The sequence below is a fragment of the Dipodomys merriami genome, unplaced genomic scaffold (assembly GCF_024711535.1).
Source record: "Dipodomys merriami isolate MVZ:Mamm:240054 unplaced genomic scaffold, mDipMer1.0.p SCAF_332, whole genome shotgun sequence".
Classification (NCBI taxonomy): domain Eukaryota; kingdom Metazoa; phylum Chordata; class Mammalia; order Rodentia; family Heteromyidae; genus Dipodomys; species Dipodomys merriami.
This window is the reverse complement of record NW_027204849.1, coordinates 522,864-549,502: the sequence shown is the minus strand read 5'-3', so window position 1 is coordinate 549,502 and position 26,639 is coordinate 522,864. Positions and strand designations below refer to the sequence as shown.

Below are 26,639 nucleotides of genomic sequence, written 5' to 3'. Positions count from 1 at the left end.
ATGACGAAATTGTTTCCTATACCCACTAAAGAATTAAAAGGCAGAAAAATGCTTAAGGGAAACAGAGTAAATTTATTAGAAGTGAAAAAAAAACAGCCATGAACAAGGCCCATCTTGGCCAAAATAAAAGGACCTTATAAAACCAATAGCATGCAGTGGGAGGATTGGGAGGGAGGCAAAGAGGGAGAAAAATGAAGGAGAAGGTAACAAGTTAGACAACAAATGTACTCACTACCTATATAACTGTAACCCCTCTCTACATTACCTTCTTAATAAAATAAAAACAAAATAAAATAAACCCCCAAAGCAAAAGAGACTAGAGGTCTGGCTCAAGTTGTAGACTTCTTGCCTAGCAACATGAAGTCCTTAGTTGAAACCCCATAACATGAATAAAAGATTGAGTATAGCATTATGTGAATTGAAATAATCTTTAAGGATGTATAAAGAGCAACAGAAAAATCAATTAAGATAATTACTAACATACAAGGTCATTCATTTATCAGTACCTTGAAGAAAGTTAGAACTGTAATATCATCAGAGCATTTGACTCAGTGCTAATGTTTATTACAGTATTTTTGTAAATGAGTAACTAAATAGATAAGAAAACTGAAGATAATATATTTAAATTTGGGGCTTGTTTACTGGCAGCAAATACAGTGACCTTCCAAAGATTATGAGATAAAGAGCAGCAGTAAGAAAGAAATCATAGGTGAAAGATTTATATGTTATGAAGAGACACCAGAAGACAAACCAGGGCTGCAATGTATCTCAGTGGCTTGCCTAGCAAGTGCAGTGTCCTAGGTTGGATCCCCAGTAGCAAAATAGAAAAGACAAAGAAACAAAAGAAAGCAAAGAGAGAAGTAATAAAGCGAATTCTAAGAGAGTGTCAACAAGGAAATGAAGATGCTATGACAGTTCACTGTTTTTGTTAGTTGCAAGATTATGTAATAGATAGTTCCAGTATAATCTCTACAGGAATTGACTATGACATTTAAGGATGATTGTATCAGTAGGTGTATTAGCTCATAAATATCTGAATTAGTGAATTATATCCACAGGTAGGCTCTGAATATTTCCTTGTTTAGATCACAGAGTTTTATTTTGCTTTCCAGAAGAAAATTTAACTCTATAAACTAATGGTCTGTGGCTACAATACTTGCATGCTTCTAATATTATATCTTTTCAGCTAGTAAAATCTTTTGTGAAGATGATCCAGGGAGAAATGAAGTAATGATTTCAATAAGAACCACTTAAATCCCAGTACTAGTGGCTTGTGCCTGTAATCCTTGCTACTCCGGAGGATGAGATCTTTGGGTGGCTGTTGGAGGGCAGCCTGAGCAGAAAACTGCCTGTGAGATTCTTAATCTCCAATTAACCACTCAAAAACTGGAAGTGGAGCTGTGTCTCAAACCCATGAATATTAAGTGACCAAAGCAAGAAAGAGTAGGGTTTGTATTTTTCTAACTTTAGAGCCAGGTCACAATGCCATTGTACAACAAGTTCAAGCTAAGGACCATTTGTGTTCAATCAAAACAAAATTAAAAGAATGAAAGAAAACTAATCTGAAGCATATTAAGTTCCAAAGTTATGAATAAACTTAAGCATTCAATGTTATTTGAAAGCAGAAAAAAAACAAGTACTAATCACAGAAGCTAAAACTTTTCCCACTGAACCTCAGCTGTAACCCCTCTATACATCACTTTCACAATAAAATAAAAATAAAAATAAATAAAAATCAAGCCCTTAATTCACTACCTCTCCCTGAAGAGCTTTTCTGTAAGGAGATCCTGACGTCACATTTCATAGTAAGAAGGATAACTCACTCACTACTATGAGCTTGACTATCTACACAGAGTACGCTAAGGATGTTTAGCATAATCCCTACTGCTACTTCATAACTACATCTTTAGAATGAATAAGGAAGTTCACCTAGACATTTTAGTGTATTTTACCATATCAAATTTATGCAAATAGTTTGGTCTTGATTCAAATTCCTAGACTAATAGGCAGATATATAAATACCCTCCTTGCATTTCTATATAATTGTAGCCTGGGCAGAAATGATGTTCAGTCTGAGGGGCATTCTATGCCTAGCTCTGCATCTCTTGTCAGAGGTGAAAAGCGCAATGGTAAAGTTACCTGCCAATGCATATGAAGGCATTGTCATTTCAATTAACCCTATGTAACAGAAGATGAAAAACTCATTCAGAACATTCAGGTAAGAGAAAACTTTTATTACTCATGTATTTTTATTTTGAGAACTATTTCCACACATAAATACTCAGACCATTACAACTTCCCAAAGTCCTTTGGACAGTATTCATGATTTGTGTAAAACTAATCCAAACTGCCAGCATTCAATCTGTTTCATTTTATGATTTAATTATGCATTAGGATTAGTAATCATTCCTTTATTGAATAATTAAAAGGCCAAACTCATAATATTTTTTCCACTAGGTAAGCTAATAGAAAGAAAGCTATTTCAGGGACTTTAAATAATAATCTACGTTTAAGCCCCAGAGTTTGTCAGTACAATAAAAACTATTTTAATTTTAGCATATAGTCAAGAGCAAGGATTTTTACTCTTATCCTAGAAATGAAAGAAACAATGGTTTGTGCAGTCATATAGTAAGTGCCAAACTTGGAACTGAAACCAATTAGACATATGTATTATGCCTGTCATCTTCAGGAGGCTGAGGTATGAGGAGCAGAGTCCAAAGCAAGCTAGACCAGGAAATTACATGAGACTCTTTTTTTTTTTTTGTCAGTTGTGGGGCTTGATCTCTGGGACTGGGTGCTGTCCCTCACTTCTTCAGCTCAAGGCGAGCACTCTACCACTTGAGCTACCGTGCCACTTCTGGTTTTCTAGTGGTTTATTGGAGCTAAGAGTCTCATGGTCTTTCCTGCGTGGGCTATCTTTGAAACACCATCCTCAGATCTCAGCCTCCTGAGTAGCTAGGATTACAGGTGTGAATCACCGACGCCCGGCTCCGTGAGAGTCTTATCAACAATTAACCACCAGAAAACCACAAGTGGCACTGTGTCTCAAAGTGGTAGAACATCAGCCTTGAGAAGAGCTCAGGGACAGCACCCAGGCCCAGAGTTCAAGCCCCCCAATACCAAAAAGCAAAAACAAACAAACATATACTGGAAGTGTAATTCAGGGTCAGAGCACCTGCCTAACAAGTTTGTGTCCCTCAGTTCAAGCCCACACATTGTCAAAATAAATAACAAATTGGTTTTACGTGTTTCCTTTTACTGATGTAACAGTTGGAAAGCAAAGCCTTGAATGTCACAGGGAAGACATGGGCCAATGGCACAGTGTCTGTGGACAGCACCACTGGAAATGACACATTGTTTGTTGTTACCTGGACAACGCAAAAACCACTAATTATTCTCCAAGATCCCAAAGGAAAAGAATATGATACCTCAGATTTCAAAGAACATAAGCGAAATAGTCGAATTTCCCATCTTCGAATACCGGGCATTGCAGAGGTAATTCTATTCTTTCATTTTCACTTTGTTTTTATTAATTACTACTATATAAATATGATTTTGTCTTGTATGTTGTCAATATTAAAATTAAAACAGGTCATCTGCCATAAAAATGAATGGAATATGTAATAATTCACATTCATGTTATTTACTAGTTTGTAAAATCAGCTTTCAATTCACTATTAGAGCTGAGAGTGTAGTTTGGAAAAAGACAATTATCTAGTATAGATGAAAACAATTTCCATCCTCAAAATTACACACACTCATATATATATATATATATACATACAAACTATATGCATACAACAATACATATATATACACATGTATGTATACTTGCATATATATGCATATACATATATTTGTAATGTGTATGTATATATATATATATATATATAAGTTCTTTGTATTTTTAAATCAGTTTATATCCCAAGGAGAGAGAGAGTTTGTTTGTTTTGTTCCTCATTCTTAGGCGCTGCCCCTGAGCTACTTTTTGCCCAAGACTGGCACTGTTCTACTTGATCCATGGTATCAATCCTCCCTTTCTTTCTGATTTAATCAGAAATTAATATTTATTACAGATTTTCCTGCCCTGGCTGGCTTCAAACTGCAATCCTCACGTCTCAGTCTCCCCAGGAGCTAGGATTACAGGTCTGAACCACTGCCACTGGGTGGAAAGAGCAATATTAACAAGGCTTTGAAGAAGGTTTTGTTTTTTCTTTTTTTTTCCAGACAGGTACTTGGACTTATAGACTTTTGAATAATGAAGCCCAACCTCAATTACTATCAGTCACAATGACCACTGGAGCAAGAAATCCTTCCATACTTCCAACAATGGCAGCTGCTTACAGGAGTCAAAATACAGCACAACACATAAACCTAGGAATTTTTCATGCCAGAGTCTGGGAAGAGGTTATATGTACGTTCAATATTGAGGTCGATATAACAGTAATCATTGTAGAGATTGCAGTTGGACTCTTGGACAATGGTGCAGGTAACTGGCATCTGCTTCAAATTACATTGCACTTAAAACATCTCCTAGAGGATCCTATGATGAAGTCATAAGATATATGTGCTTGTACTATATATTTCAAAGTTATAATGTTTATAACTGTTTTACTGAGTCTGACAAAGTACAATAAAACACTTCTATCTTTCAACCGCTAGAAAAATTTTATTTTTCTCATGGAATAGATGAATACAATCCTGCTCCAGTATTCTAAGTGTTAGTATTTCAACTATAATTTCCCCAACTAGACATATTTTCTTTTTGATAAGTTTCTTTTATAAAATAATAGCCGCTAATATCAGTTGAATACATAAAATCACAGTTAGACTGTTTTCAATATCAAAAGATTAGCATGTGGCTAAGCCAAGGTTGGAATGGAGTCTAATTCTAGTGTTCATATGTGCTGTGCTATCTCCCAAACTGCTGATATCATTACTGTTCCAGGAGAGAAACAGTCGCCATTTGTATTTACTGGATAACTATTACATTTGAACCTAAAGGTGTCAAAAATGATGGTATCTACTCCAAATATTTTAAGGAATACAGTGGAAGTGGTAGATAGGATTTAAAAGTTCTTGTCCAGGCAATAAATCACACAGCTAGACATAGTTTAAGAAGAAAGAACAAGTCTCTGTACATACCTGGCTATGTTGTAAATGGTAAGTAGCAATAAAATTGAAATGAGTCACATGTTTTTGTACATTGCATGTGGCAAACATGGAAAATTTTTTATACTATAGAAGAGTCAAGTATACAATTATGTATTCAACTTCTATGTTTCCAAATAATATTCATTCTATAGTATGAATATAAAATAGGTTGTCACATGTTTTTTTTAAATTTAATTTTATTTTATTTTTTGTGAACATACTGTACAGAGGGGTTACAATTACATGGGCAAGATAATGAGTACATTTCTTATCAAGCATTGCAGCCTCCTCCTTTGTTTACCCTTCACATCCCTTCCCAGCCTCCCCCCCAACCCGCACGCAATCCTCCCACCCCCAACAAAGTTGTAAAGTTCGTTTTCGACATGACAACTTGTACTTCTCATTGTTGCAACGGGTCTACCTGTATCCTTAAACGACTTGTTTTTCCCCTTCTCCTCCACAAATTATACCGGCATCAAATATAGTGAAAGCATGGATTATACTGTGGGGAAGGGACATACAAAGCAACAAAGAAATAATCTTATAAATGAGTTAGAAACAAATGCATGAAAGAAAATAACATTTAAATACATACCTAAGGGTTCATTTTCCTAACATCACATTATCTGACCTTTTCTGCTTTACTCAGACATATACTAGATATTACAAATAAGGGAAACCATGAGACTTATGTTTCTTTGGGCTTGGTTTACTTCACTTAATATAATTTTTTCCAAGCCTTTCCATTTCCTAACAAATGGGGCAATGTCATTCTTTCTGATGGAGGCATAGAATTCCATTGTGTATATATACCACATTTTCTTGATCCATTCATCTACTGAGGGGCATCTGGGTTGGTTCCATATCTTAGCTATGGTAAATAATGCTGCAATAAACAAAGTTGTGCTGGTAGCTTTAGTGTGGTCTTGTTTGTAAACATTTGGGTAAATGCCCAAAAGTGGCATTGCTGGGTCATAGGGGAGCTCTATGTGAAGTCTTTTGAGGAACCTCCATACTGCTTTCCAAAGTGGTTGAACAAGTTTACACTCCCACCAACAATGAAGTAAGGTTCCCTTCTGTCCACATCCCCTCCAGCATCTGTTGTTGTTAGAGTTCTTGATTTTTGCCATTCTAAATGGGGTGAGGTGATATCTCAATGATGTTTTGATTTGCATTTCTTTTATGGCTAGGGAGGTTGAGCATTTCTTCATGTGTCTATTGGCCATCCTTCTTTCTTCTTCAGAGAAGTTTCTATTTAAGTCTTTAGCCCACTTATTTATTGGGCAGTTGTTTCTTTGAGGATTTGTTGTTGGGGGATTTAATTTTTTGAGTTCCAAGTATATTTTAGATATGAGACCCTGGTCTGTTGTATGGCTAGTGAAGATCTTCTCCCAATCCATGGGCTTTCTATTGATCTTGCTAGCTATGTTCTTTGCCATGCAGAAGCTCTGCAGCTTCATGCAATCCCATTTGTCCAACCTTTCTGTGATTTGTTGTGTTTCTGGGTCTCTATTAAGAAAATTTCGGCCTGCTCCAAGGAGACCTAGGGTTTCTCCTATTCCATCCTGTAATGTTTTCAGAGTGTTTGCTTTGAGTTCAAGGTCTTTAATCCATTTGGAGTTGATTCTGGTACAGGGTGATATATAAGGATCTAGCTTTAGTTTTCTACTAGTAGTTAACCAATTTTGCCAGCACCATTTACTAAAGAGGCTGTCTTTCTTCCATTCTATTTTTTTAGCTCCCTTATTGAAGATTAGATGGCTATAGGTCTGTAGGTTCATTTATGGGTTTTCAAATCTATTCCACTGGTCCTGAGGTCTGTTCTTATGCCAGTACCAAGCTATTTTGATTACTATGGCTTTATAGTAGAGTTTGAAATTTGGTATTGATATTCCTCTAGCAGTGTCCTTTCTGGCGAGGAGTGATTTTGCTATTGGAGGTCTTTTATTGTTCCATATGAATTTTTGGATTGCCTCTTCTATTTCCTTGAAGAATGAGGTTGGAATTTTGATAGGTATTGCATGGAATTTGTAGATGTCACATGTTTTGTTAACATCTACCCTGGTTCATTTCAATTACAATGAAAAATTTTGGACTGAGCATCTGGTATGAGGCCAGCACTATAGAAGATGCTTGCTACAAAGATGAATGAAAGATAATCCTTGTACCAGGCTCATGTCTCACACTAGTCATACCAGCTACTCTGGAAGAGGAGATTGGCAGGATTGCAATTCCAGGCAAACTGGGGCAAAAAATTCCTGAGACCTCTGGCACAACAAAACGAAGGGCATGATGGGCATCTGTGGGAGCCTCAATAGGAAGTTTGCAGGCCCAGGCTTGCCTGGGTAGAAACCTTGATACCATATCCAGAAAAGAACATAAGGAAACCAGAAGCTCTGATGCATAGCTTAAGTGATAGAGTGCCTAGTCAGTAAGAATGGGACCCTGAGTTCAAAAGGATCTTTGCCCTCAAAGAATTTCTAGTCAAGCAGTTAATAAAGATCAAAGATGGTTTTATCATACCATAACATTTCCTCATTCATTTCAAAGTTGTATTAAAACAAGAGGGTTGTTTTCACTAAAATTAGTCACTTTTCTGTGTCTGCCATTAAGTTTTAACTTACCCCTTTACAAGATGAAGTATCCATATGACAGTATGAAAAGTTACAAAATTACTATTTTGGGTAGGTGCAATTGGACTGAACCCACCCAGACCTGAAGTTAAAGAAGACTTGGCAGAAGCTCAACTGGAAGATGTCAGCAGACTAACTTCAGGAGGGTCATTCACTGTATCAAGAGCTCCTCCTGCTGGTGACAATACTCCCTTGTTCCTGCCCAGTAAAATCACAGGCTTGGAGGCTGAGGTTAAAGGAGGTCATGTTCACCTTTCATGGACTGGCCCTGGCAGTACCCTTGATAAAGGCAAAGGTAGGCTTGGCATTAAGCTTTTACATTTTCTGAAAGAATGTCCATTAGCTTTCATTTTCTAATATCTCATTTATAAATAGTATTTGTGGGTGTCTACCTGGGCCATTATTCATTTGATTTCAGATGTGAAACCTGATGGACTAAGAGATAGAAATTAGGCCAAGTTATATCTATAACTCAGAATTCTAACCCATTCTTGCCATGTTCTTTTGTACCAAACTGCTTTTCTGAGTTTGAACCATCCTAAACTTAATTGGGAAGGCCTGAATAACTGCTTTCTGACCCTGGCAAGGAAAATCATTTTTCTAAGCATTCTGTACTTTTATAATTTTATTCATTAATCATTGAGTTTCAAACTGCATGAGATTCCTAGAAACTAGCCCTAGTAAGTGAATGAGCATAAAAGACACATGACCAGATAAGTCATTTCACAGTAGCAAAACATGGAATGCTAATGGCATCTTACTTACTAAATAGAATTTTCAAAGCCATATTTGTAGCCAGGCACTGGTGGCTAATGCCTGTCATCCTAGCTACTCAGGAGGCTGAGATCTGAGGATCGCAGTTCAAAATAGCCCGGGGAAGAAAGTCTGTGAAATTCCTATCTCCAATAAACCACCAGAAGACCAGAGTGGCGCTGTAGCTCAGGTGGTAAAGCACTAGCCTTGATATGAAGAGCTGAAGGACAGTGCTCATGCCGAGAGTTCAAGCCCCATGACACACACACAAACACACACACACACACACACACACACACACACACACACACACACTCACACACTCACACACACACACAGAGAGCTATATTTGTTTGGGCAAACTTGTTTTATTTATCTTGGCATGTTTGCTTTTATTTAAAATAAAAAAGAGGCTTTTATAAGCCAAAAGAAGTATAGAACATCCACCCATACTTTTGGTTCAATATTGAAAACAATCACTATGACCACTTTGGAAATACATCATTTTCTCATGACTTTTCAGTAGATAGCAGAATCAAATCAAATATTAGTATTGCCACTTAAACAGCACTAAAACACTTAAAAGAAAATCAAATATTTAGCTCTAAATTAATTTGGTAAACATGGAGCCTTCAGTAGAAGACTGGTCTCTTATGAAATGTCCTTTGTGCTGATTACAGAAAGTAAAAGGAGTGATGTGCTACTTGTAGGAACTGGGGGATTATCACCCTGTACTTTCTTCTGAAGGGCAGGAAGGATAATTGTGGCTGGCAAGCATTACCCTTAAACATCATAAAATACCATAAGAACAGGGCACTGGTGGATCACACCTGCAAGCCTAGCTACTCAGAAAGCGGAGATCTGAGAATCATCATTCAAAACTAGCCCATGCTGGAATGTCCATGAGGCTTTTATCTCCAATTGACTGCCCAAAAGAACAAAAGTAAGAAGTAGAGCTGTGGCCTCAAGTGGTAGAGTGCTAGCCTTGAGCAAACAAGCTCAGTGTCCAGGCTCGAAATTCAAGGCCCAAGGGCCAGCAAAATAAATAAATAAATAAAAAATAAAGAAAGATATCTCAAAGAGGAAATGAGCATTTCCATAATCTTGAGTGAAGCACTTATATTTTCCCAGTCATAGTTTCCATGCCTCTTTTCCATACCTGGTAAATATGCAGATTTACCTAGATGCCAGTGCCTCATCCTTGTAACTGTAGCAGCTTAGGAAGCTGAGTCGTGGAAAATCACATTTTGGGCAGAAGTCCGTGAGGTTCCATATCCAGTAACCAGAAAAAAAGCAATCAGGAGACTTGAGTTTAATCCCCTATTATACCAAGAAGAGAAATACAGCTTTAGAATTACCAAAATAATTATATAAGATTCCAATATTTTAAACTTCTCTACTTGTATGATTTGGGGTATCAATTTAACAAGTATATCATTAGCCAACTAGTAGCTAAAGAAAACAAATATAAACCCAGTACAATATCATGAGCTCTAGATGGTAGTATAAAAAAGTCTATTCTCAAGAGCAATAGAATCTCATTAGAATTAAAATTTAAGCCAGAAAAATTTGGAAAACACCATTCCATACAGTAGAAGTTCATGGAAGAAAATATCATGGCTGATGCATTACTTGAACAAGACTTCATGAGAAAGAGGTCTTGTCTGGGCCTTGAAGAATATTTCCATATAGAGGACTGGGAAGGTGGTTCAGTGTAGAGTGCATGCATGAAGCCCTGGGTTCAATTCCTCAGTACCACGTAAGCAGAAAAAACTTTAAGTGGCGCTGTGGCTCAAGTGGCAAAGTGCTAGCCTTGAGCTTAGGAGATCAGGGACAGCGCCCAGGAGCAGAGTTCAGTCCCCACAACCAACAACAACAACAACAAAAATTCCATATAGAGATAGAGAAAAAGAAGCCATTGAAGGAGTTGAAATCCAATGACATCATCAAGGTCAAGAAAGGAAAAGTAGCTTGTCATGGTGGCTCTGTCCTATAATTCCAGCTAATGAAGAAGTAGGAAGACTCCACAAAGACTACAGCTCAGAGAAAAAGTTAAAATTCCCCATCATAACACACCAAAGGAGCTACACATGGGGGAGGTGAGCCTGCCACCTCAGCTGTTCAGGAAGCAAAGGCAGGAGGATTGTGGTGATGCTCCAAGACTGGTGCAAGGCAAAAGTGAGGTCCTGTCTAAACATGAAGCTAACAGCAAACACAGGCTGGAAGTGTGTCTCAAGTGGTAGAGGGCTTGCCTAGCAAGTGCAAGACCAACAACTCAAAGCCAAGGCCTGTCAAACATTAAAATTAAAGAAGAAAACCTTCATAATATTTGAGTTAAACAGCGGAGGAAGGAAAGGGAGGGGAAAGGGTGAAGGATGGAAAGGGAGAAGACTTTACCTCAGTGGAACACAAGGTTATGTGCAGAATGGTAGAGTATGCCAACAAGGCTTTGTATAGAGAAACGACATGTTAATCTTAACTTACCCAGGCCAGGTGCTGATGGATGACTGCTATCATCCTAGCTACTCAAGAGGCAGAGATCTAGGATAGTGACTGGTCCGAAGTCAGCACAGTCAGGAATGTCCCTAAGACATTCATAAAAGCTCATAAAACTCATAAAAGCTGGAGGTGGTGCTGTGGCTCAAGTGGTAGTACCTTCAGCAAAAAGAAGCTCAGGTTCAGAGTTCAAGCCATAGGAACCGCACCAAAAAAAATAAAAGGCAAAAGTTACTTACCTCATTCTTAAAATACTGTCATCCTTCCACAAAACATAACAAATAAAGTCTTCATCTTAAAGAAGGGCACCCGATGTTCTAACATCAAATTGTAAACATGAAAAGCTTTTTTGTTGAGTTTTCATTTCTGTTATGTTAGGGATAGGGATTGTCTTAAGCATGCAAGGCAAGCACTCTACCACTTGAGTCTGCTCTTTTGGATTTGGTTAATTTTTAGACAGTCTTAAACTTCTTGCTTGGACTGGCAGAAAACTGCAATTCTGCTACCTGTACCTTTTGCCTAGTATGGATTGCAGGTATGTTCTACCATGTTTGTTAAGATGGGAGTCTTTATGCCCCAGCTGGTCTTCTGATCTTCCCTTCCCAAGTATCTGGGATTACATATGGAAGCAACCATACCTACAGGATATATTTTACATATGGAAGCAATCCATACCTACAGGATATATTTTTTAAATGTGGATGCCAGCCTCGGGCCTTGAATCCAGAAACTCAGCACTGTGTCTGAGCTTCTTTGTTCAAGGCTTGTACCCTATCCCTAGAGTCACGGCTCAACTTCTAGCTTCTGCTAGTTAGTGAGAGATAAGTCTCAAAGACTTTCCTGCCTGAGCTTCAAACCAACATGCTCAGCTCTTAGCCTTATGGATAGCTAGGATTATAAGCATGAGCCACTGGTACCACCTAGAACATCACTGGTAGAATTTTAAAAGCAGTCAGGATGAAGCATTTATGTAGACATCCTTCTTCCTTTCTTAACTATTCATAGTTGTAGCTAACATTTCAAACATTCATTCTTAATGTATTTAATTGTGCTAACCACTTCATGTATCATTGTTTATAATTCTCACCAGTGGAGTAGGAGATACTCAATAAGTATTTGATAGAGCTGAATGACTAAATCTATGTTTTCCAGGTTTGATAAGCTTCAGATGAGAAAGTTGAGGTAAAACGTTCTATTACTTAGAAAACCAGAAATGGAGATCACCAGTCAAGGTCGGCCCTAGGTCCTGAGCTTAGTACAAACTCCAGCTTTTGGGTCTCCTCCCACTCCTCTGTTCCTTGATCATCTCACTTCTTCCCCTCTCATATTACTTTCTTTCAGCTTCATAAGAAAGCACACTTGAGCATTCCTGTGCTCCCTGTTCCAAATCAAAAAGCTCATTCAGCTCTGTATATCTCTCTGCATAAACTAAATTCTGGCAGGGAGGGAGGCTCAATGCTTCATGACAGTGAATGAAAATTTTCTGTGATCGTATAATACATTTAAAAAACCTGGTGTACTTGTTAATCTAAGGACAATGGTATAACCAGACAAACGCTGTAACTGGCGTTCTCTAAACTATAGTGAGCATCTGATCAGTGCCCACCAGGCAACGTGCCTGCAGTGAGCCATCCTGTCTGTCTGTGTTCCAGCTGCCAACTACACCATAAGAAGTAAGTCTTCCCAGGAGCTCCAACATGATTTTGACCGTGCTGCTGATCTGACATCTAAGGAGGCTGGCTCTAAAGAAACATTTGGATTTAGAGCAGAATGTTTTAGAGTAGAGAATGGCACCAAGATCTTCATTGTAATTAAAGGCAACAATGATTCTCATCTCATCTCAGAAGTTAAACTAGCAATTAGGTACACTGCTCCACAAGATTCCAGCATCCCCGCTCTGGGCATCAATATTTCTTCAACCAGTTTGGCTATTTGGGGATTGGTCATGATTTTGTCTGTAATTTAAGCTAGACAATGTATTAGGAAGATATTATGATTTTATTTGTAATGTAAACTAGAGGATGTATTAGAAAGGAAATTATGATTTTATCTGTAATTTAAACTAGAGAATATATTAGAATGGAAATTCAGTGTCATAAATATTTAGTAAGCACACTTAATTTAGTACAAAAAATCAATTTCCTAATCAGTTAATACCAATTAGTTTATTAAATGTATATCAAAATATTTTATGTCTTTACAGAATCTATTGCTTCACTTGGTTGATTGTGTTCTTTTTGCCATTGTTCGGTTTGCTTTTTTATTTTGCTTACTATTCTGAGTATTAAACCCATGCTTGACAAAAGCTCTACCACTCTTCAATATTCAACATTAAAGATGTGGACAGAAGGGAACCCTACTGCATTGTTGGTGAGAGCGTAAACTTGTTCAACCACTTTGGAAAGTAGTGTGGAGGTTCCTCAAAAGACTCCACACAGAGCTCCCTTATGACCCTGCAATCCCTATTTTTAGCATTTACTCTAATCATGACAAACAAGCCATACCAGAGCTAGCAACACAGCTATGTGTATTGCAGTATTATTTATCATAGCTAAGATATGGAACCAACCCAGATGCCCCTGAGTAAATAATGCATCAAGAAAATGTGGTATATATCCACAATGGAGTTCTATGCTTCCATCAGAAAGAATGGCATTGCCCCATTTGTTAGGAAATGGAAAGACTTGGAAAAATTATATTAAGTGAAGTAAGCCAGGCCCAAAGACACATAGGTCCCATGCTTTCCCTTATTTGCAATAACTAGTATATGCCTGAGACAAACAGAAAACGTCAGATAAGATGATATTTGGTGAAATGAAGGACAAAAGTGGAATTTTTTCTTGCTACTGTTTATAATATATCTATTAAGTGATAGTTTTGCTGCTTTGTATGTCCCTCCCCCACAGTATAACCCCTGTTTTCACTGTATTTGATGTGGGTATAATTGGGGAGGGGAAGGGAAAAAACAAATTGTTTAATTAGAGATACAAGTTGACCCATTGCAACAATGAGATGTACAAAATGCTGTGGTGAAAACAAACTTTACAACTTTGGTGGGAGGGGGGAGTGGGGGCAGAGGGTAGTGTAGGCGTGGTGATGGGAGGGCAGGGATGGTTGGGGGAAAACAGAGGAGGCAGCAACCATGCTTGATAAGAAATGTACTTATTACATTGCTCAGGTAATTGTAACCCCTCTGTATGGTATTTTCACAATAAAAAAAACTTATTAAAAAAAAGGATGTTTGTTTCTATTTATGGGCTTTTTAAGAAACATTTTCAGAAGATTACACAAACTCATTTAATATATGAACCAAGACAAAATTCATACAAAGCATTTGAAAAATCTATGTTTATATAGTAATATTATAACATCCTTCATTAGATTATATTATCCCACAAAAAATATGAATGAAGTATTCATGTTTACAAAGTACATAATAAAAAGGGATACAAAGAAATTTTCAATACAAAATGACCTAATGTGGTAAGAAAAACAAATTTGTTTTTATAATGGAAAGATTCCTCTTCTGTAGAAAAAGTTGACTATCACAATAGAGTTCTATATTTATGCATGGACCATCCTTCGATCAAGAGTATTGTTAGTCTGCCTGAGTGATCAGCCCCATTCTGCCTGTGTTAGTCCCTGCCAGAAAATCACACAGACATCCAGAAATCTTGCTGTGGCAGACAATGTTTAGGAATATCTGCCTGTTCTCCAGAATTTATGGGTGACTCAGAAAGCAGAGCGGTACCCTGGGAGGGAGGGCATCATCAGGGAAGACAAAGGAGAGTCCCATCTGAAATGAGAGTAGCAAAGGTTGATTGAAAGCACAAGGTAAGAAAATATGATGGGCTGGGAAGATGGCTCAGTGGTAGAGTGCTTGCCTTGCATGCATGAGGCCCTGGGTTCGATTCCTCAGCACCACATAAGCAAAAAGAAAAAAAATGGAATAGGCGCTGTGGCTCAAGTGGTAGAGAACTAGCCTTGAGCTGAAGAGCTGAGGGACAGTGCCCAGTCCCAGAGTTCAGGCCCCACAACTGGACCCTACCCCCCAAAAAAAACATGGGAAAGGAGTGAAAAGTGAGTAAAGAGGTAAATTTCAGGGGGCATGAAGTCCACAATGACTCCTTTTAATGTAAATCCTGAACCAGGTCTAACAGGTGGGTGAGGTTAATAGGTTCCTCAAAGGAGAGTAATTCCCCCCCATAAAGTATAGAGGAGGAGCTACAAGTAATCAAGAAAGGGATTTGTCAGGTCATGGTCCACACGATCAGTCAACAGAAGTGGGGGGGGGACATTGTCGGGAAAGAGGTGAAATTAAGCATTGGTCAGTGGAGAGCTGTGGCTGTTCTCTGTGGTCTGTGCTCTGGAATGGACTGAATGAAGGCCTCCTGCTGAGGTGTCTGCAATTTCTACACAGATGGGTCAGACAGTTGAAATCTCTCAGTATTTTCCTGGTTGCTTTCTCTGAGTAGACTGGCTTTTGCAGGCTGGTGCCCCACTGGCCCCTAGGAATTTACCAGAGTGTCAACCTCATTAACTAGATATTTTCCCATTATTTTTCCAATGTTTTACGCAGACATGGGAGACGTGTGCCTATAACTATCTCTTCCAAGTGCAGTCTCTAACTTGCCTTGGCTAGTACTTGCTATTTAGCCTTTTGGGCTTTTTCATTCTCTCCCATTGTACACCTTGAATGCTGTCTCTAAAGTCTCCACTGGGGGTGTGAAGTGTCCATTATCCAGTTTTTTAAGTGTGGCCTAAATGTCTGAGGTATACTGGAAGAAAAATCAATCATTAATAATATTTTTATCTATATAAACTTATCTGCAATTGATTCATTTCTTAGCTTTTGACCAAATAAATATTTAGCTAATTAGAGATTAAGCTACTTTTTAATACCTTTACCTAAGAAGGTGATAGTATTAGCAATGACTTAGAGAAGCATACTCCCACTTTAGTATACAAAAACACAAGACACTGAGTCCTTTCTCTAGGTAATCTGGGAGATTTGTACAGGTAAACATCTTCAGATTTATAGTGTTACAAACCTATTGGTATAGGCCCTTGTTTTAATAGTGTCTAATTTAGACTGTTAACCTTAACAAGTGATTCTAGTGCTGGTGATGCTGAGAAGTATGCTGTTTGTTTGTTTTTGTTGTTTTGCCAGTACAGTGGCTTGAACTCAGAGGTTCATTCTCATTCTGCTTGCTTATTTGCTTGCGCAGCTGGATTCCTATCACTTCAGGCTTACATATAGTCAAACTTTATGTTGGTTAATTGGAGATGGCATCTTGAGAACTTTTATGCTCTGGCTCAATCCTCCAGATCTCAGTCTTGTGAGGATTATAGCCACCATGAACCTCTACTTCAAATGCAGGTTTATTTTATTCTGAGCATCTCTACTTTAATGATAGATGGGATGGGGTTTTCTGTCAGAAGAGATATTTAAGTGATCATGAAAGTAAGAGCAAGATAAAGGGAGAAGAGGGATTCTTGCAGATGAGACAACCTGTCTTTTTTTTTTTTTTTTTTAGCAAGAGAACAATTAAATGCTATCCCAAGAAACTTCATTTGTTTTGAGTAGGGACCCTTTGGTCTAAACAGAAAGATTACATAATCAATATAAATTAAAGTAGGCAGACAGCAATCCATTGGACAGAGAAATAGTAAAAAGGGCACTAAAATCTGTTTATAAAATGATAAGATAGAAATGTGAGGTGTTAAAATGTTTATTAAGCAAAAACAAATATGAATATGCACATATTTGTTAAACAGATATCTTGGTATCAAAAGAACACAACAGACCTCAATTCAATAACATATTGTCCTGACAGCATATAACGTGAAATATTTTCCAGACGTAAATGTGAAATACTGAGTCATGCTTATAGGAGCAAATGCTTATCTTAGAAAAAATATGAATTTGTCTCTTAATGCCTCAAAACAAAAAGAATAACATTGATTTCTACAAAAAGGTGTTGATTCTTTCAAGAATGATGGTGTCTACTCCAGTTATGTTACAACCTATACAAGAAATGGTAGATCTAGCTCAAAAGTGTGGGCTCATGGAGGAATGCATTCTGTCAGGCAAAGCTTTTGGTGTCCAGCAAATAGAGCTGCTGGGTAGTGAATGATGATTCATAATATATAGAATCAAGTCATGGCTTGAATAGTATTTGCAATTTCATATAACAAAAGCTTCAAATATTTTACAATTTAAAAATATTGTAGCCAGGAATGGATGGCTCATGCCTATAATCCTAGCTATTGAGGACACTGAGATATGAGGATCATAGTTCCAAGCCAGCCTGGGCAGGAAAGTCCATGAGACTCTTATCTCCAATAAATCACTCAGAAAACCAGAAGTGGCACTGTGGCTCAGACGGTAGAATGCTAGCCTTGAGCTGAAGAGCTGAGGGACAGCACCCAGGCCCAAAGTTCAAGCCCCAGGACTAACAACAAAATAAAAGTATTGCTTTTTCTTTTTTTTCAGTGAAATTTGCAGACCATTACCTTTAGGTTAATCCCAACTTTGGAAAACTACTTGACATCTAGTAAGAACGCAAAACATTTCAGTTAGTATTATATCAGTTGGGACCCCTTAACAATATTACAGTAATACAGCCAGTTTTAGGGCAGGACAAAAGAAGAAAATCTACATTATGAGGTGAAGTACACAGTGGCAGGATTTACCATTCACAATACATGGCTATAAGACAATATTTATGTAGAGGGTCTTTTATGAACTCAAAACAAAAAAAATGATGACAATAAGCATTAAGGATGCAAACTTTGCTACCTTTCCTTTAGTTTTTTTCTCTTGTTACGGTCATTAGCAATTGGAAATTAATGAGAAGTATTCCAGAGGTGATCCCAGCTACTCAGGATTCTGAAATATGAGGATCCAGGCTCAAAGTCAGCCTTGGCAGAAGAGTCTGTAAAACTTTTATTTCAACACCATTTGCAGGAGGGAACAGGCCTAGTCCAAGTGGTTGGAAGTGAATCTGCAATAATTTTCCCAAGCATATCCTTCTCTAAGAAACAATGTTAGAAGTAAAGCAATATCTTTTTAAAAGGCTCATGTTAAATTAAGTGTCATTAGCCGGGCGACAGTGGCTCACACCTATAATCCTAGCTACTCAGGAGGCTAAGATCTGAGGATCATGGTTCAAAGCCAGCCTGGGCAGGAAAGTCTGTGAGACTCTTATCTCCAATAACGCAATAGCAAACTAGAAGTGGCACTGTGGCTCAAGGGGTAGAGCACTTACATTGAGCTGATCTTGCCTTGTTCCAGACTTCAAAATTTAACACTCTCTCACTCGGCTCTAATCTGATTCCAGCATTCTTAGAAATGGCCCCCAACTGTGTTTTCTGGTCCCCTTCTGATATTGCTATATGGAATGGACTTCCAGTTTCTAAGGTCAGACAAGTTTGTATTCTTACACTTTTGCTGCTACTTAACGCTTATTGCAAGTTATCTGTTAATATCTGCATGCAGATATGTTAAATGCTTAAAAAGAACAAATGAGATAATGGTATTTGTATCTGGGACATAAAAACTTCTACCTTTTGAAGCTTAATATTGTAAATATAAATTTTTTAATCTGGTTCCTGGGTTTACTCCTCTTTTTGTTTATTGTAAATATACTATACTGAGGGTTACAGTTAAATGAGTGAGGTAATGAGTACACCTCCTCTTGAACATTGTTACCCCCTCCATTGTTTTCCCCCTACTATCCCCTCCCTCCCTCCCTTCCCCGAGGTTCTTTTTTTTTGTATTGTGATTAAGTGATTACATAATTTCCCAAATTTCACAGTATTGTGGAATAATGATGCTCATTTAAAGTCACAAGTTCATTCTAACTTTCCTGGAGCAAATTGTCTATCACAGTCTGTAACATATAACAGTGTTCACATGTTATACACCATATATGTGATCAGCAGCGTGGGGATATTTAGTAGTGGTTCAACCAGATGAGTGGGAGTTCTTTGTTTCTTAAGTCCTGTTAGTTTTGTCATATCACCTAACATTTTGGATTTAGCATCCACTTATCAGGGAGACCATGTACCATTTGTCTCTTCGTTCTTGGCTTACCTCGCTCAACATGATTCCTTCTAGCTCCATCCATTTCCCTGCAAATGCCATTATTTTGTCATTTCTAATGGCTGCATAATATTCCATTGTGTATAGATACCACAGTTTTTGGATCCATTCATCTGTGGTGGGACATATGGGTTGTTTCCATATCCTAGTTATTGGGAACAGCGCTGCAACAAAAATGGAGGTGCACGTGTCCTTCTATATTGGTTCCTGTTGTTCAGGGTAGATGCCTAGAAGTGGTATGACTGGGTCGTAAGGGAGGTCAATCTTTAGCTTTCTAAGGCCTCCAGACTGCTTTCCAAAGTGGTTGTATAAGTGTACAGTCCCACCAGCAGTGTAATAGGGTTCCTCTTTCTCCACATCTCTCCAGCATTTGTCGTTGGCTGATTTGTAGATGTGGGACATTCTGACTGGGGTAAGGTGGTATCTCAGGGTTGTCTTTATTTGCATTTCCTTCACCACCAGGGATGATGAACATTTCCTCATGTGTTTCTTTGCCATTTTTATTTCTTCATTTGAGAAGTCCCTCTTTAGTTCCCTTGCCCATTTAGTAATTGGTTTGTTAGGTTTGGGAGGGATTAGTTTCTTGAGTTTCCTGTATATACAGGATGTTAACCCCTTGTCTGATATATTGCTGGTAAATATTTTTTCCCAATTAGTTGGTTGTCTTTCTAGCTTAGTTGCGATAGATTTAGCTGTGCAGAAGCTTTTTATTTTAAGGTAGTCCCATTTATCGAGTCTCTCTTCAACTTGTTGTGATCCTGGGTCTCTGTTCAGGAAGTTCCTTCCTGTGCCTATTAGTTCAAGTGTCTCTCCTACTCTGTCCTGCAGTAGTTTCAGAGATTCAGGTTTAATGTTAAGGTCTTTAATCCATTTTGAGTTGATGTTGATGGTGATAGGCTGGGGTCCACTTTTAGTTTTCTGCATGTGGCTGCCCAGTTTTCTCAGCACCAGCGGTTGAACAGGCTGTATTTCTTCCATTGTATGTCTTTGGCTCCTTTGTCGAATATCAGCTGGCTGTAGGCCTGTGGATTTATTTCTGGATCTTCTATTCTATTCTATTGGTCTTCAGGTCTGTTTTTGTGCCAGTACCATGCTGTCTTTGTTATTATAGCTCTGTAGTAGAGTTTGAAGTTCGGCATGGATAGCCCTCCCATATTGTCTTTATCCCCTAGAATTGTTTTGGCTATTCTAGGTCTTTTGTTGTTCCATATGAATTTTTGGACTGTTTTGTGTATTTCAGTGATGTATGTCATTGGGATTTTAATAGAAATTGTATTGAATTTGTATATTAGTTTTGGAAGTATTACCATCTTTAGTATATTAAGTCGGCCTATCCAGGAGCATGGGAGGTCTTTCCATTTCCTAGTGTCTTCTGCAATTTCTTTCTTTAACTTTTTATAGTTCTCATTAAATAGTTCTTTTACATCTTTGGTTAGGTTAATTCCTAAATATTTTATTTTTGGGGAGGTTATTGTGAATGGGGTTGCTCCCTTTATTTCCCTCTCTTCTTGTACATTGTCAGTTTATAGGAAGGCAACTGATTTTTGTGGGTTTATTTTGTATCCTGCTATTTTGCCAAAGTGATTTATGATTTCTAAGAGTTTGGGGATGGAGTTTTTGGGATCGTGGAGGTATAGTATCATGTCGTCTGCAAAAAGGGATAGTTTAACTTCTTCTTTCCCTATGCGGATCCCTTTAATGTCTTTTTCTTGCCTTATTGCCCTGGCTAAGGGTTCTAGGACTATATTGAAGAGGAGTGGAGACAGTGGGCATCCTTGCCTTGTTCCTGATTTTAGGAGAATTGGTTGTAGCTTTTCCCCATTAAGTATAATATTGGCTATTGGTCTGTCATAAATGGCTTTTATTGTTTTTAGAAATGTTCCTTCTATTCCTATTTTCTCCAGAGCTTTTAGTATGAATGAATGTTGAATTTTATCAAAGGCCTTTTCTGCATCTGTGGCAATAATCATGTGATTCTTGACCTTGGCTCTGTTGATATGTTGGATTACATTTATTGACTTACGTATGTTAAACCATCCCTGTGTCTCTGGGATGAAGCCTACCTGGTCATAGTGTATAATTGGTTTTATGTGCTTCTGGATTCTGTTAGCTAGAATCTTGTTAAGGATCTTTGCATCTGTGTTCATCAAGGAAATTGGCCTGTAATTCTCCTTTTTGGTTGGGTCTTTGCCTGGTTTGGGGATGAGTGTGATATTGGCTTCGTAGAATGAGTTTGGGATAGCTCCCTCCTTCTGTTTCTCTGAAGAGCTTGAGGAGTATGGGTATTAGTTCTTGTTTAAAGGTCTTATAGAATTCTGCTTTGAATCCATCTGGTCTTGGGCTTTTTTTTGTTGGAAGACTTTTGATAGCTTCCTGTATCTCATTATAGGATATTGGCTTATTTAATTGGTTAACTTCTTCTTTGCTCAGTTTAGGCAACTTGTATTTCTCTAAAAATGCATCCATTTCTGCCAGATTTTCTTCCTTTAGGGAGTATAGCTTTTGAAAGTAGTCTGTTAGAATTGTTTGGATATCTTGGGTACATGTTGTGATGTTTCCCGTGGCATCCCTAATCCTATTAATGTGGGTTTCCTCTCTTCTTTTTTAAATTAATCTAGCCAATGGGCCATCAATTTTGTTTATTTTTTCAAAGAACCAGCTTTTTGTTTGGTTTATTTTGGTTATGGTGTTCTGATTTTCTAATTGGTTAATCTCTGCTCTTGATTTGGTTATCTGGCTTCGTCTAGCAACTTTAGGTCCCATTTTTCTTGTTTTTCTAGCTGTTTTAGTTGCAACATGAGATTATTTACTTGGTCTGTCTGCATTCTCTTGATGTGGGTACTGAGGGCAATAAATTTGCCCCTCAGGACTGCTTTTGCTGTGTCCCACAAGTTTCTTTGTGAGGTGTTTTCATTTTCATTGAGTTGTATGAAATGCTTTATTTCTTCTCTGATCTCTTCCGTTACCCAGGCATTGTTAAGGAGTGTGCTGTTCAATTTCCATGTATTAGAGAAATTTCTGCGGTATGCTTTGTTATTGAGAGCTAGCTTGATTCCACTGTGGTCAGATAGGATACAGGGGGTTATGTCGATCCCTTTGTATTTGCTGAAGTTCCTTGCATGAACTATGATATGGTCTATTTTGGAGAAAGTTCCATGAGCTGCTGAGAAGAATGTGTACTGTCTTGTTTTAGGGTGATATACTCGGTAGATGTCAGTTAATTCCACTTGAAGTATGGCCTCACTTAATTCGGTAGCTTCTTTGCCAATCCTCTGGTTGGTAGACCTTCCTTTGGTGAGAGTGGTGTGTTAAAGTCTCCTAGTATTATCGTATTGGGATCTATTTTATTCTGTAAGTTTGAGAGCATTTGTTTAACATATCTGGGTGCACCAATATTTGGGGCATATAAGTTGATGATGGTTATATCCTCCTCTTGGACTGTTTCCTGTATTAATATGTAATGTCCGTCCTTGTCTTTCTGTACTGATTTTAATGAAAAGTTTATTTTGTCAGATAGGATAGCTACACCTGCTTTCTTGCTGGGGGCATTTGATTGGTAGATCCTTTTCCAACCCTTTACTCTGAGTTTGTTTGTATGTTTGGCTGAGAGGTGGGTCTCCTGAAGGCAACAGATGGATGGGTCTTATTTTCTGAGCCAGTCTTCAGTTCATTTTCTTTTAATTGGCGAATTCAGTCCATTTATATTAAGAGAAAGTATAGAGAGATGCATTGTTGTCCCTGCCATTCTGTTTTCCTAAGTTTTTCTTCTTTCCTTTCCTCCTGTGCTTGCTCAGTTAGACTTTGAGTAATGCCTGTTTGGGGCAGGTCCCAGTTCCTGGTTGCTTTCTTCAGGTTCTGTCCCCCCTCTTAGAATTCTTTGTAATGCTGGCTTAATGTTTATGTATTCATTCAGGTTTTCTTTGCTATTAAAAGTTTTCAGTTCTCCATCGAATGTGAATGCTAGCTTTGCCGGATATATCAGTCTGGTTTGGCAGTTATTGGCTTTCAGGGCTCGTATGGTGCTTTCCCAGGCTTTTCTTGCATTCATTCTTTGTGTGGAGAGATCTGCAGTGATTCTAATTTTTTTCCCGTTGTAGTATAGCTCCTTCTTCATTTTTGCTGCATGCAGGATTGTTTCCTTATTATTCAGATCTATCATTTTTACTATAATGTGTCTAGAAGTGTTTCTCCTGGGATCTTGCTTGTTGGGTGTTCTATAAGCTTCTGTAATGTAGTTAAGATGGTCATTTTTGAGGTGGGGAAAATTTTCATTGATTATCTTGTTAAATAGGTGTTACATTCCCTTGCTCTGGAATTCCTCACCTTCGTCCACTCCGATTATGGGAAGGTTAAATTTCTTGGCATTATCTGCTTGATCTTGAATTTCCCTTTGGTTTAATTTGAGTGATTTTTCCATATCTGTCACTTTTTGGTCCAGTTGGTGTATTCTGTCTTCTGTATCTGACACTCTATCTTCCATTTCATTCACTCTGTTGACTGGCTTCTATTGTGGTTTGCATGGAGGAAATGGATCCCTTTATGGATTCAATGTTGGTTCTCAGAGTACTGATCTCAGTATGTATTACCTCTAATTTGGCGTTTATTTCACTTCTTACTGAGGTTTGTGCAGCTTCTATTTTTGCATCCAACTTTTGTTTGATATCCTGTATCTCTTTGGATAGTTCATCCTTGTGCTCTTTCAATTTCTGATCAATTTCTCACTTTATTTCTTGAGTCATTGCCTCCAGCAACCCTTGGATGTAGCTTTTGTCTTCCATTCCTGCTTTGCTCCCACTGGGGCTCTCCCCTGCGTGGCTGCTGGCTTTTGAGGTGAGCTTGCTGTCCTGGGTGGTGGTAAATCTTGTGATATTTCTCTGTGATTTTCGCATGGGGGTTCAGGAGACTGCTCTTCAATTTTGTTTTGGTGTGTCTGTCTTTGCTTGGTTGCTGATTCTGTATTGGTAGAGAGAGTCTGTGCCTGATCTGGGTTCTGTTGGGAGCCTATTTTCAGGTGCTTTTCTGACCTACTTAGGTTTCTCAGCTCTCTGCTGTAGATTGCTGGCAATTTCCACCTTTGGAAGGGTTGAGCAGCCTAGACTGCTTGTGTTTGCTCCTAAGGGTGCTCTTGTGAAGAACAGATGCTCTTGATGCACTCTCCCAAATACTGGAAACTGCTATGGGCTCCTGATGTGTTTTTGTTTGTTTGTTTTGGGCTGGTTGTGGGCTTGAACTCTAGGTTTGGGTGCTGTCTCTCAGCTCTTCAGCTCAAGGCTGGCACCTTACCATTTGAGCCACAGCACCACTTCTGACCCTTTTTGCTTTTGTGATGCTGAGGAATCAGATCCAGGGCCTCATACATCCAAGATTCTCACTCTACTGCTGAGCCGCCTTATCAGCCTGAGCTCCTGCTTACTATCAGGTGCTGGCAGCCTGTGTTGCCCAATTCCCAGCCTAGGGTATATGGGTGGAGTTTTGGTGGGGTTGGGGCTTCTCTTGTCCTGGGCGTCCAGGTCTTTTGTTGTCACAGGCATGCTTCCCGGGGAGTGCTGTTTCCTGATTTTCTCCCCTCTGTTGAGGCGTATGCTCAGCTTTTTACTTCAGTTGGGAGGAGTTGGTTGTGTTGTTTAGGCACCGGATCCCCAGGCCTGGTTCCGGCCCCAGCCTGGAGCGCGCTCGTTAGGCCTGTGCTGATGTGTATACCACCTAGGTTATGCAGCCTGGAGGACACAGTTCAAATTTCTTCTACTGTTGGTAGTCCTGACCCCGGGGCGCTGTTCCTGGATTGGGCATTTAAGCTCCCTTCCAGGGGCACTCTTGCTCTGGCCTGGCCAGCGGAGTGTGCTCCACGGGCTGGTGGAGCTCTCGAACAGTTCCCAGTTTTAGTGGGTCCTGTGGTCCAGGTGTTGGGGTAGGGAGTCTGGGTCAGGGTCTGGGGATTCCCTCCAGTTCTGGTCTCCCTTGAGGGATACACTGTCCCCTGTGGGGAACTCACCCTGGAGCTGGTTGTTTCTGTGTGGTGTAGGTCGTCAGTTGTTGTTGCATTCCGAGTTCAGTTGGGGTGGTTGCGACCTGGGCTGGGCGGTGGTGGCTCTGTGTGATTCTTTTCTGTCTCTGCCTCTATCGAAGCTGTCGGGTCCACCGTGTCCATGCTCAGGCGGCTTCTTGGCGGGTTGTAGAGATCCAGTGGGTCTGACGCCGTTGCCTTAGGCGGCTTCTGTGCGGATGATCTGCAGGCAGCCCCCTGTGCCTCGACCCGGGTGGCCCGTGCGGGGTTGTTGGATCGCGAACAGACGGGTCTAGTGCCTCAGGCAGCTTCTGCGTGGGTGATCTGCAGGCAGCCCCTTGTGCCTCTGGGACCCGGGCAGCCCCTGCCGGGTCATTGGGATGGCGAATGGATGGGTCTAGTGCCTCAGGCGGCTTCTGCCCGGGTGGTCTGCAGATAGGTCCCTTTGTCGTGCTGCTGGTGCCAGGCGGCTTTGGCGGGATGGAGCCTCTCTGCTCGGGTGGAGAGTGAGGGGTGGGGGTGGGATCCTCGTGGAGACTCCTGGCTGGTAGGTTTCTCTGTTCCTGGCGATCCGCTGTTCTGCAAACCAGTACCTGGTGATCTGCAAGCGGCCCCCTGTGTCTCTGGAGCTCCGGCAGCCCCCGCCGTGCTGGCTGGCCAGCGGCTTGGCGCACTGCCGCGCAGCCAGTAAAGGTTGGGGGAGGGGTGTTCACTCTTCTCTGTTCTGAAATTCTTCTTTTCCTCTCTTTCTTTTTTTGTTATTTTCCACCTCCGGTTTTTCTCTGAGTGTTCGTCTTTTTGTTGTTGTCGGTCTCTTGGGGAGAATAAGCGTTGGAACTCGAACTCTCTTTTTGGTTGGGGAGAGCTGTGGTGTTTCCCTACTGCCCCATCGCTATCTTGGTCCCTCCTTACTCCTCTTTTTAATGCAGTGACTTGGTCATGATGCCTAAACTCACAGTACCTTTGTCATCTCTGCTCTATGCCAGGATGAGTTATCATCTGAGTATTTGTATACATGATGAAAAATGACATTGTAAATATCTTTTTTTTTTGTTGGTTGGGGGGCTTGAACTATGGGCTTGGGTGATCTCCCTGCATTCTTCAGCTCAAGGCAAGCACTCTACCGCTTGAGCCACAGAACCACTTCCAGTTTTCTAGTGGTTTATTGGAGATAAGAGTCTCACAGACTTTCCTGCCTGGGCTGGCTTTGAACCGTGATCCTCAGATCTCATTCTGCTGGGTAGCGAGGATTATAGGCCTGAGCCACTGGCTCCCAGCACTGTAAATATCTTCACAGTCAAATGTAAACAGTTATATTAGGAATTCCAATGGAAGAATGAAGATAGGCTTACCTTGGCATTTTATGTATGCACAAGAATCACAGCTCAGATTACATACAAAGAAAAAAGAAAAAAAATAAATGGTGGGAGCAAAGTCCTTAAGCTCACAATTCACCTAAAAAATAAAAGCAAAAATATCAATAAAAACCACT

At 39.4% G+C, this 26,639-nt stretch overlaps 1 protein-coding gene across 1 annotated transcript; it reads left to right on the top strand.

The window, feature by feature from the left end:
• LOC138803092 (calcium-activated chloride channel regulator 1-like) lies at positions 1-25,586 on the top strand. The gene is given in 7 exon segments (XM_069986931.1): positions 1-66; positions 3,271-3,495; positions 4,228-4,489; positions 5,005-5,163; positions 7,843-8,082; positions 12,689-12,993; positions 25,320-25,586. Coding segments are annotated over 7 exon segments (1,524 nt in total).
• The last annotated feature ends 1,053 nt before the right edge of the window (positions 25,587-26,639 follow it).